Below are 12,049 nucleotides of genomic sequence, written 5' to 3' on the forward strand. Positions count from 1 at the left end.
GGGGGGGGGGGGATGAGACATCATTTCGACAGAACCTAAGACATAATAGTTAGCTGAGTCAGATGGACTTATGACTATTACTTTACTTATCATGGCTTTCCACTAAATTCAATAATTCCCACCCCTTATAATGTTAACCATACCACTCCCAGTTCAATACTGTATCTAACTGTAACTGGTATTCCCAGATTAACATGGAATTGTTCTCATTCTCCTGAAGCTATTAAGATGAAAGAGAAAATGTAAAAAACATTACAGTACACAGTGCATTATAATATTAATCCTAAACTCAGATCCTTGCATTAGGCAAAGTTTCAGCAACCTAGTCTTTACACTAATCTTAGCTTTAAGCTCAAATCCATGCCATAAAATAATAACATAATCGCAACTGTAATTTAAACTTTCTGCCCAAAATCTAACCATACAATTAGATTATGATTACCTATAAAAATCCCATAATCCTCTAATACTAATTTATACTCATTCAGAACTCTGAGGCCACGTCCTCACCCTAAGACTGGTAAAAATGTATTTCCTTAACTTTCTATCCTTTTTTGGAAAAACCCAACACACAAACACAGCTGACACATCCTGGTGGTGCGTGTGTGACCTTTAACACCATCTTTCACATTCATGTAGGTATTACATACACATTCATGTGTATTTACACAGTAATGACGCCTTAATTGCTGGTCCAAGGGTAATAAGCACCAGAATGCTTTCAGACATTCAAACAAATCATGAAGAATTTCAGCTTTTTCATTACAGAAGAAAATCTCATTTCGTTGCATGATTTCTTTCCTCACTTACACATGCACACACACGCACACACACACACATTATGCTCCTTTAGTTGGCCAGGGAGGGTGTACACAGTGTCCCTCATCACAAGTATTAAAGTCGGAGCCTTGAGGACAGCTAGTTATGCCTGGAATGTCAGCTCACCTCAGTGAGAGTCAGCAACACACATGTGAATACACACCTCCTATACAAATACACACAGTTGTAAGAACACACTCCCACCGTCATGCACTGCTGCACAATAGTCTCATACACAGTCTCCTTATATTGTGTGTGTCTTTGCAGCCGAATAGCATTGCATATGAGACATTCCTGTACTGTAGTACTGTTTTCCTGAGGCAGTAACAGGATATCCTCCCCCTCTGCACTGTCCTGCCTGCTGGACACACTCCCACACACACACACACACACACACACACACATTCCTGCACATGCACGCACATACACATACAGTATATAGACAGGTCAAATGGAACTACACAGAAGTGACATCTGGTCTTCACGTGGTCGCTAATATCATTAAGTGGGTGAAAAATCTTTGGACGTGTTGATTGGCAGAGTCTGGGAGTGAGAAGAAAACAAACAGTCAAACTGGAGATGAAAGAAAAAACACATTCCCATCAACCTCAGCTGCACTTTGCGTTCTGTGCTAGTAAGCAAATGTGAGCATGCTAACACGGCAAACTAAGATGGTAATCATGGTAAACATTACACTTGCTTGGCATCGTCATTATAGCGTTGGCAGCATGTTATGAAGCTGAAATGAGCATTTAGCTTCGCTCACTACTGTCCTTAAGTACAGCCCCACACTCTGCGAGCATATCTGCAGAGTTGTTACACTCCCAGAGGTCACCTGTCAGTCAGACTGTCTGCATTAATGTGTTCTTATTTTCTGTCTTTTAATTGGTATTTTGGTTGATGAGTTAGTTTTCTGTCCAAACTGTTTTACTTTTAGAACAAGCTTGAGGAAGTAATAAAATGGATGTCGTTTTATATTAAAATGTCATAAATTTTATGAATTGGAATTCTAGGAGGTAGTCCTTGAAGAGGATGTGTTTATTCTATATCACACAGAGAGAGTATAAAGCGAGGAATTCACATGTGACTGAGTCAGATGGGTCACCAAAATGCCCTCAGAGAATTTTCTCAGTAGAAACAGGAGACATGAGGATCGGAGGGAGGAGGAGAGAGGACTGAAGGCAGGGGTGAGCAGGAGAGAGGAGAGTGTTGAGTTGAGTATAGAAAAGAGAAGGCTTTTTGAGGAGAGGCAGGGTGTTATAATCCACCATGTGATTTCACTGACCACTGGTGAACGCTAACAATCCCAGAGAGGACAGAGGAAGCAAGGAAGGAAGGAAGGAAAAGATGCAAAAGGAGTGGTAAAGAGAGGGGAGGGGGGGTCAGCGGAGAAGCGGACAGGGATCCAGAAATCAAAAGGGAGAGAAAAGAAAGAGGTTAAATGGGAGTCTGGTAGTGCGTGTGAGTCTTAAAGTGCAAGAGAGAGTAAACAGCAAAGACTTTCTCCTCTCGGCCCCTGTGTGCTTTAACTGAACAGTGTTCCAATTGACTGAAGAGATCCTCGTTAAATCCCCACGCACACACTCTCACATGTTCCAAAGGCGGGGTCAACAACCCCCTCGTGGAGGTAAACATCCGTGGAATAGAGAGGTGTAATGGGTGCAAGGCAGTAAAACAGAAAGCCAATAGAGTATTTGTTAGAGGCCTGTGTAGAAACAGAAAGTTCAATAAAGACAGGAGTGTGTAAATGAAGCTTCTGGCTAACGGTGGGTCTGGAATGTGTCGGATGGATGGTTCACAAAAACAGAAGTTCACAGGTTTGATCCCCGCATGCCAGTATGTCTACCAATGTGTCCTTTAACTGGACATTCAACCCCTGTTTGTAAATGTATTCCCTGGATACATCACGCTGTCAGTGAAATGTCTACCATAACTGATGCTGTAAGTAAATGAATGTGGCAGTGAAGTATGGATTAGTGTTTTATAGGACTTTGGCTCTCAAAATGGAGAAAAATAGTAGACAAAATCACAGTATTGCATTAACTGGTGATGATTACTTCATAAGGGTGTAACATACTTTGCAGTGATGATAATTGTATTGAGGAAGTGTGTTAACTGTTTGTCAATATTAGGACTACATCACTGGAAAAAAGTGTTCCTCTTTCTATGAACTGAAGTCACCTGTGTTTGTTCATAATGTGTGCAGTGCTTTTCAGTAAGGTGACATCATTGGAAGCCATTCTGTGACATTTTGACACCTTAGTCCATCAGCTATAAGTTAGACGATCAGTTTCTACAGGCTCTACGACCAACTCAGCAGGGAATTTCGATTTTGGAAGACATATTCCCTCCTCTGATAAAAACTACTTACGATGTGGCCTTGAGCCAGGTACTTAATCCAAAAACATATCAGTGAAACTGCTCTGTGAACAGCTGAGGCTGAGAAGATACTAGGAGTGAATGTGTAACAGAGTGAATGTGAGGCTATTAATCTTGAAATATCTTTAAAGCTATAGAACGTGAAGTACCTTTGCTGACAATTCCCTTGCCAATGAAATTGAAGTGTTAAGTTACAGTGTCTTGAATGTGATGCCAAGTAGGACCAGGATAACAAAACTTGTTTAATGGACACATGCTGTGAAGAGGAGCATAATATTTTGGTAATCCAAGACAGAATTATTTACCATCCCACCTGCTAGTTTGGCTCATGTCTAATAGAGTAAGCTAGAGTAAAGAAGAAACTGGAGGAAGGACAAGAGATTATTTGCCAAAAAATTCAGCATACCTATTCCTTTAAACAAAGATATAATAGTTTTCAGTACTATGGAAGACTGTTGTCTTTCTGGTGTGTCCTAAAGAAGCAGTATGGGAATTGGTGCCCCCTAGTGGTGGGAGCCAGTTAGAACATACTGCTGCAGAGGTTTAACTCTGTGTACTACTGCAATGCAGACCAGCAGATTTATGTGTGTCTGTATGAGGTGTGTGTGTGTTTTAGGGAGTAGGGAGAGTCTGACAGAGTATCTTTTATTTCCTCCTTTGAGCGAACATACTTTTTATTAAAGTGACCACGAGACAGTGTGCAGTGTCTCTGAACCTTGTGTCTTTTCTCTGCTCGTTGACACAGAAATCGTGGCGGGCAGCCGAGGATGTCAGTGACACAATACCAAGAGAGCGAGCCCTGAAGAGTGTCAGTTTCCAGGAATCGGTCAGCGTTATCACTGACAGGCCTGCAACCATGGAACTGGAGAGCCAGCAGATCCAACATGGCTGCCTTAGCAGCCCCAGCAGCCGAGCCCACAATGCAGTTGGTGTGAAAGTAGAGACTCCTGACAGCGAGGTGGTGCAGGTATGCAGGCTCTCTGAACAAGACCCGGCTCAGATGTTCAGTTTCTTGTTTGATTTTTTTCTGGAGTGGAGCAGGTATGAACCAAAAAATTCAACTTGCAGCAATTTATTTTGAGCTGAGCAGAAATTGTTCAGTCTTTGTCACAGTCCTGTGGATTTCCTAAGTCACTTTTCTTTCTTTTTTCTTTTTTCTCTTCCTTATTCTCTTTTCTTTTCGGCATTCTGCCTATTAATATTTGTCTAGACAGAGAGAGGCTACCTGCTACAGCTATCTAAGTTCATTTGGCAACATTTCCATAGCCTTCCATTACTGTATTAAAAATAGAATTGTGCTGTATGCCATATATAGTGTAGCAATTAAAAAAAAATGTGCCCAATATTTATACAGTGCATACTGGGAAAAAAAGACGGTGGTGTCATTGTTTTGACATTAATTGCCTTTGATTTTAGTTTTGTTTCAGTCCCAAAAAACATGAATCCAGGTCAACAATAACATGCTAAGTAAACTTTCTTTGGAACAATAATTGTTCATCCACTTATGTTGTCTGTTTTTGTGTCCAGAGATGCACTGTGGCTCCTTTATTGTGATAAAACACATAATTATGGCTATATGTATATTTTTATGGCTTCAACTTATCTGCATAGTATAGTTGTACACAACACCAATTCGATTTTCTGTGTCTACAGGAGATCCGCTATCTGGACCAGGTTTTAGACGCCGCCTCAGAAACACCCACCAACGGAAACTCTTCTCCATCAGATCACACCAGATCAATCAGCATCGACGGAAACGCTCCTTCTGTCTGTGTGTCAGCCTCCTCTCCTTTCAGTCACCAGTCAGTCGTTGTGGAGGGGCAGAGACAAACCACATTCCTCCACCAGGAGGACTCTGCTGTGAGGACCAACGGGCATGTGCAGGGTGACGAGTCGGGGCGCAGCGGGGCAAAGTTTGAGCTGAGAGCGTTCCAAGAGGAGAGACGGCCAGCAAAACTCTTCACCCCTGGAGAGGAGCAGCAGGTCAGAGTGACAAGGAGACGACCCACAGAGGAGGTAAATGCATGTTAAATAATCAACTGTAACAAAAACAACACAGTGGTACTGCTGTTGTGAATCTGATTCAGTGTCTGTGATGACCAAAATGTGGATTAGTAAGAGATTTGAGGAAAGCTCATAAGTGCCAAGACATTATAGTATTCTTCATAAATCAGTCCTTACATGTGTCCCTTTAAAGTCAGAAAGTGATTATTGCCTTTTATCCATATTTCCATATTGATAGTATTAATATGTCTCCATCCTTGTGTAAAATGTTACACAGATCTGAAAATGTATAGTTAGGTCAGTCTTACAGTGTAAAGAATATCTTTTAAGGGGCAGTATTAGGTTATGTTTGTACTTTCTTCATCTCCAATGTTACATGAGCTATGACCAAAATCGCAGCATATACCTCATATTCTTTACTTAGCACAATGTAATGTAGACCAAATCATGAAATCAAGAAAGCGCCTAAAGGAAGGGAATTTTGAAATTAAGAGTGTGTCGTAACACAAGCACATGATGCGACTGCCGGGCCCAAAAGGTCAGCTGTGGTCACGTCACTGACTGATAAAAAAAATAAATTCTGTGGAAAAAGGGATAATTTTCACTTGAGTCACATTGTTTATGACCCTATGACAGAGTAGTTGAGTATAACATGGCTGACTCAAGGGCAATACAACTGCTTGGCGAGGCACTGGAAAGCATTTATTCCCTCTATTACCTAACAGGAGCCTTTCTACTGTCTAATTATCATCTAAGATGTGATGAAAAGCTAATGCTAATGGGTAATTATTGAGAATGCTCTCTGTGCATATTCTTATTCTTTTCCCTTTTTTTCTTGTGGTTTGTTCCCCCTGTCAGGTTCAGGAGCTGGAGCGTGAGCGCCAGGAGCTGATCAAAGACCAGGCAGTGAAGAAAAACCCTGGGATCGCCCAGCGCTGGTGGAATCCTCCTCAGGAGGTAGCCTCCCATTAAATCTTTGTTTTCAGCGTTAACTCCAGTGACGTCCTGAAAAACTGATTGATTGGTTCTTGGGTTCATTCATTCAAGGTTCCTTTAGAAGAACAGCTGGACGCAGAGCAGCTTGAGTCTCTCAAGAAATACCAGGAGAGGAAACAGCAGAAACAGAATCACACTTATGCCTACGCACAGGTAACACACACACACACACACACACACACATTGGCACCATACCATTCCAAAGCAATGCAGATGAGTGTTTGTTTTCCGTCTCACCTTTAGTTCTCCCCTTTCTTTAGTTCTAACTCCCTCCTTCGCATTCTGTCCTCCCATCTCTATTTGCAGCCCCAGGTGTCAGGTCCTTCCACCATGGTGACCTTTGACCCAGAGCTAGAAAGGAAGGTGGACATTGTGGAGGAGCAGATTAACTTCTCGTCTGCCAGGAAGCAGTTTCTGCAAGGGGAAGCAACCAAGAGGGACGTAGCTCCTCACATATACTCCGCCAAACCATTTTCCAAATCCGTAATCAGGGGCAGCCTGGGCAGCAGTGACATTGTTGCGGAAACGGGAGAGGGTCACGTGACCTGGTCTGATGAAGGAATTGCAGGAGAATTTACTTGTGCACGCGCTGTAATGACAATCCTGCGTGAGGAGGAAGAAGGGAAGGGCCACTTCCATCCAGGTTTTCACCCAGAGGAGTCTGACTCAGGATTGGATGAGTTATCTGTCCGTTCTCAGGACACTACTGCATTTAGCTTGGATAATATTTCTGACAGCGGGGCTTCGCTTCCGCCTACCCCGTTGCCACTCACCCCAGTTTCACCGCCTACCCCGCAGCCCACCACGCCAGTCAATGGGCAGACCAGTGGCAGTCCAACAGAAGACGATCTGGAGTACCAGGCAGGGGTACTTGTCCAAAATGCCATCCAAAATGCCCTGGCAGCTCAGAATGGAGATGAGTGGCAGCCATCTGACTTGAATTCTTCACAACTGAGTACCCCAGTGTCTCCATCCTCAGCGTCCACAAGTAGCCCAGTGCCAGTTTCGTCCTCTCCCGTGTCTTCCAGTGGAGCTCCCAGTTTCCAATCACCTGCGTCCTCCAGTCCTGCTCCATCCAACCTGTCCCCTCAGCCAGAGAGACGACCCGAGGTAAGAGTCTATTCCGAAGAGAAGCCCTCAGAATCACAACAGGCTCCGCAGCAGCAGCCCTCCAGTCCAACACAGCAACCGCAGCTCCAGACACCTTCTCCGCCTCCTTCTCAGCCCATCTCGCCACCACAGAGACCCAAAGACGGAGGCCCCAGGATCAAAATCCAATCGTCTTACGCCAGAGCCCTCGCCTCCTCAGCCCCTGCTCCGGCGCCAGCTCCAACTCCGGCACCTGCCGCAGCAGCTCCAGTTTCCAGGCCAACCCCCGTCTACCGTCCCCCTTCTCCTCCAAGCCCCGAGAAACCAGAGTTCAGCTACTTCAGTAAATACTCTGAGGCCGCCGAGCTGCGTAGCACAGCAGCAGCAGCACGAGCCCCTGAGGTCGAGCCAGCCAGTGGGCCGTTCCGCCTGCGCTCCAAGAAGCAGAGAACTTTGTCGATGATCGAGGAGGAGATACGAGCAGCCCAGCAGAGGGAGGAGGAGCTGAAGAAACAGAGGGAGACACAGCCTGTCGTTATCGTCCGCCCCAGCAGCACTTCCAGCAGCAGCCATGGAAACGTGAGGACGGGGATGCGGCCAACCACCATTTCCCCAGCAGATAAGATGAAGAGCAACAGCCTGCCAGCCAGACTCACACTGACAACGAGGACAGCACCAGGTTAGTCTGTACTGTAACACTGTAAGCGTGTTTCTCATGTGGTAGCATGGCACTCAGGATGCTTAAAATGAGCAAAACAAACAACAACAACAATTTACAAAAAGGTTCACTGGTGGATAGGAGGATAACAGACTTTTTTCATTGTGGACACTTTACTTGTCATTGCAGGATAAAGCACAGGTGTAAGTCAATAAGGGTTCCTTTCAATTGAAGTGTGTCAGTAAGCTATAACAGTGATCAGTGAAATAGCAGGCACAAGAACAAAAAAAACCTAAGGGGAATGCAGATGTCATGAATAGTATTAGTACCTGTGTTTGAAAAATCTAAATAAGAACGGTTTTATTTTATTTATTTTTTACATTTATTTTCTGTTGTGTACATACCAGTTTTAATACACGAAACAGCTGCTTGGTGTGATCATGATAATTTAATAAACATGTCTCTAACTCCACGTGTTCTTCTGTGATGTGCAGGAAAGATCGAGAAGGTTCGACCTGCACCGCCTGTCTCTCCTTCGCCCTCAGAAGGAGCCCTGTCTGACGCCGGCAGCGAGGACTCTGGAGGATCACGGCCCAAAAACTTCATGCAGACGCTTATGGAAGACTATGAAACACACAAAGTGAAGAGGAGGGAGAAACTGGAGGACAACAGTGTAAGTATATAAACCTAAGTTAGCAGAAAGAAAGGAAAATTGTGTACAAACTCCATTCAAGACAACAAGTGCATTTTTTATGGATTTTATGGAGCTAGCATAACCCTCTTGTTTATTGGTTGGTGCTAAAGAAAATCTACTACTTATTACTATAAATAAATAAAATATAACTAAATAAATAAATCTGTAGAATTTTTTTTCATTAAGCTCTTGTTGGTTCACTGGAATTTAGTAATGTCAATAAAGTTGAATGCTTTCATCTTGGCCTGTGGGTATGAGCAAATACTGTACAACACCAAAGGGAATTTCCCAGCCTGAAGCAGGAAATGAAAGTGAAAGTAAGGCACAGATGCTTGGGGATTTCTGTCCTGACTCCATCTTTTCACATTTTCTGTATCTGAATACTTCTTTTCTAATGCCAGACCACATCTGCCAGTGCGTTATTGTTCAGGGTTAGGACCCTTTAGGCCGGAAGCATTGCATTTTGTCAGATGAAACTATAAGGGCTACAGTACAATTTCATGGTGGAAAAAGTTTCATATCCAGAAAATGGAAACAGTTTCACTTCTCCATGTTTACTTTGATAATTCATGAGCATCATACGCTCCCTTTAACGTTCACATTCGAGAAAAGATACGCCTACAACCACTAAGAGACCACACACAACAAATGACATTTCATTCATAGTTTTCAAGATATTTAACTGAATTTATCTTGAACATGCAGCATGCTGTTGATCATGTTGTTTCTCCATAATGACATCACATGTGTTGACTATGTGTACTGTTGCTTCTCTCCTGCTGGTCGGTCAGTATGCCCGTTTGTTGCTGGCTAACGAGGTAACCAATGAGGTACCTGTCACACGTGTTCGCTCCGTTAACTGCCTTTTTGACAGACCTGGGTCAGAGGAACAGTAATATAATACATTCCTCTGTATATTTAGACTGTTTCTGTAAAGGCTGAGGAGAGAACTGATGGTTTTATAGATTAGACATATCCTGTATCACTGTTTAATCGTGTCCACCTGAGGTCATCAGGGTTATTTCCAGTTCAACTATGAAATAAGAGAAAGTTTCCACATACAGATGAGTCACCAGAGTGGAGATTTCCACTGGCAATTGTTTTTTTACTCTCCATTAAATGTACTCAACATTGTAGGTGAGTCAGCAGTAAGAAACACAAACTGTGTCACTTCAGTTGGTCTCCCAGATGTGAAACCGGTCCAGGAAATACAGACGAGGATGATATTATCTTTGTTTAAAACCATAGACTTGGTGGATTCTGTAAAGGAAACCTTTGAAATCTGATCCCAGGTCTGCTTAAGGTCTCACTGCCTTACTGTTCTGCTCTGTGGTGATGGTACTGCATGTGCTTGTCCATGGATTTGGTGTGACCTTTGACTCCCCCCCACTCCCATGCACAATGTTATGCTCTTGCCCTCGTATACATAATCAATACTCTATGTACTGTACTATATATATACAGTACTGTACTATATCTGCTGTACTGCACTCGTTAAAAACGATTAAAGATGTGCACTATTTAAGAATAAAAGATTAATAGCTCATGACATTAAACCAATAACTATGTTCTTTAAAATATAAAGGTAACGGAAATTTGGTGGGCATTTTATAAATGTGCAAATGGATAATAAACCCCAATAATTAGATTTTTTTCTAGCAAATGGTTTTCTTTTAAACACCCAGCATGCTTCATCAAAGAAGTATACACCTATTAATAGAAATGATGTGTTGTTCTTCTTGAAGCTTGAGTAGGATTCAGTGATGTGAGAATCAGCAACATCACAGTAGCACAGTAGTAACGTACCTCTAGACCCACAATCCACCTCACCTTCACCCTGGATTCCTGCTCACTAAAACATACAGTATGTCCTGTGTGTGAAGGTGTGTGTGTGATTGTGTGTGTCTTAGGCATGAGTGTGTGAGAGGAACGGGTGTTGGAGAACATAAAATATGGAACAAAACCAGTGTAGCATGAAACTTCCCCTGAAATGGAGTAAAATGATTTTTTATTGTCAAATACTGCAGGTGCGCTTCATTTGGTTGGCTCCTTAGTTGTGAAACTTTTACTGCAGGATGGTTTAACCAAGCGCTCCCTCAGTTTTTGACATACACTGCATGTCCAGTTAAAGCCACTGTGGTGTGTTTTCTTTTTGTGATGTCGTTGCCATTGTATCCCTTGAGCGAGGAAAAGCATGTATTGTATCAGTAAATAGCTGTGTCATGCTAACTCCTACAGTGCTCTGACTGTGCGTGCGTCTGATGGGCTGTTTTGTAACTGACAGGTTCTGGAGGCCACTCGTGTCACCAGGAGGAAAAGCGACATGGCGCGGAAGTGGGAAGCCGGTATCTACGCCAACGAGGATGGAGAGGAGGAGGAGGAGGAGGAAGAAGAGGAGGAGGAGGAGGAGGAGTAAAAAAAGCTCCTTTCAGAGACAGTTAAGGGACAGAGTGGAAAGGAGGAGGATGAAGAGACTGAAGGAAAAATGCAAACAAGAGGAGGAGCAGGATGAAGCGAAGGATAAAGGAGAGGGAAAGGAAACAGTATTTATTAATAGTATTCTGATGATCACATGACCCACTGGCTTGACCAATGGGGCTCATGAAAGAGGTTTTTGGACCTGAGGGTTGAAGGGGCAGCAGTATGTAGAGTGACTGAGTATGTGAGAGACATCTGAAGTGTTGAGGTGAGTTTGGAGAAGAAAAGGTCAGAGATGCAAGAGACACTTTGAGAGGGTCTGTGGTGGTTTAAGAGCACTGTTCAGAAGTGTTTGGGATAAAAGGTTTTTACTACTTGGTAGACGCTGAATGATTTTAAATATTCATAAGATTTTTTTTTCATTTACCTGTAATTTTTTTTATTGAAATACGGTCGGAGATCTAAAGATTTTATTTTGACAGGTTGCCTGATAATAGTGTTGGCAATGGGTGCTTGATAATAACCCCAATCATCTTGAAAATGTGTGGATGGAATTTTAATTACCAACAGGAGAAAAAGATGACAAGCAGGTGTGTGCAGAGTGACTATCAAGGAGCTTGTGACTGAAAGCTGTTCAAGAAAGAAGAAAAAGCCTAATCACACACTCAGACATTTCTGTAATGGCATAATTATTTTTACCTGGATGTGATGATGCTGCAGGAAGGATGCGATGTTTGAAACAAATGGGACCCAAAGCATCACTCTCAGAACCTGTAATAATGTCACCCTCTGCATCCTGCAGTGCCACCGTGCAGATACAACACACACATGTTGGTGGGAGCTTTTCGCAATCCTTTCAAGCATCTGTATTAAAGGTCCAGTGTGTAACATTTAGGAATATCTGTTGGCAGAAGAGAAATGTAATATTCATAGGTTCCATGTTGAACTGTTTCTACAATAGCCCAGAATGGCTTCTCTTTTTTCTTTTTTCT

General features: G+C 42.9%; 1 protein-coding gene across 2 annotated transcripts in view; it reads left to right on the top strand.

The window, feature by feature from the left end:
- Window positions 1-12,049, top strand: part of LOC118332573 (A-kinase anchor protein 2) — a gene marked incomplete at its 5' end in the record, with an annotated part of 63,655 nt that extends 51,606 nt beyond the window's left edge. The window contains 8 exon segments of one of the 2 annotated variants that reach the window (XM_035667930.1): window positions 3,944-4,165; window positions 4,852-5,214; window positions 6,061-6,159; window positions 6,250-6,351; window positions 6,505-7,966; window positions 8,440-8,618; window positions 9,431-9,469; window positions 10,924-12,049. In XM_035667930.1, the coding sequence (XP_035523823.1) occupies window positions 3,944-4,165; window positions 4,852-5,214; window positions 6,061-6,159; window positions 6,250-6,351; window positions 6,505-7,966; window positions 8,440-8,618; window positions 9,431-9,469; window positions 10,924-11,055 (2,598 nt within the window). 2 annotated transcript variants of the gene reach the window in all.

Source organism: Morone saxatilis, unplaced genomic scaffold, assembly GCF_004916995.1.
Source record: "Morone saxatilis isolate NCDOM2014 unplaced genomic scaffold, NCSU_SB_2.0 Contig21, whole genome shotgun sequence".
Lineage (NCBI taxonomy): Eukaryota > Metazoa > Chordata > Actinopteri > Moronidae > Morone > Morone saxatilis.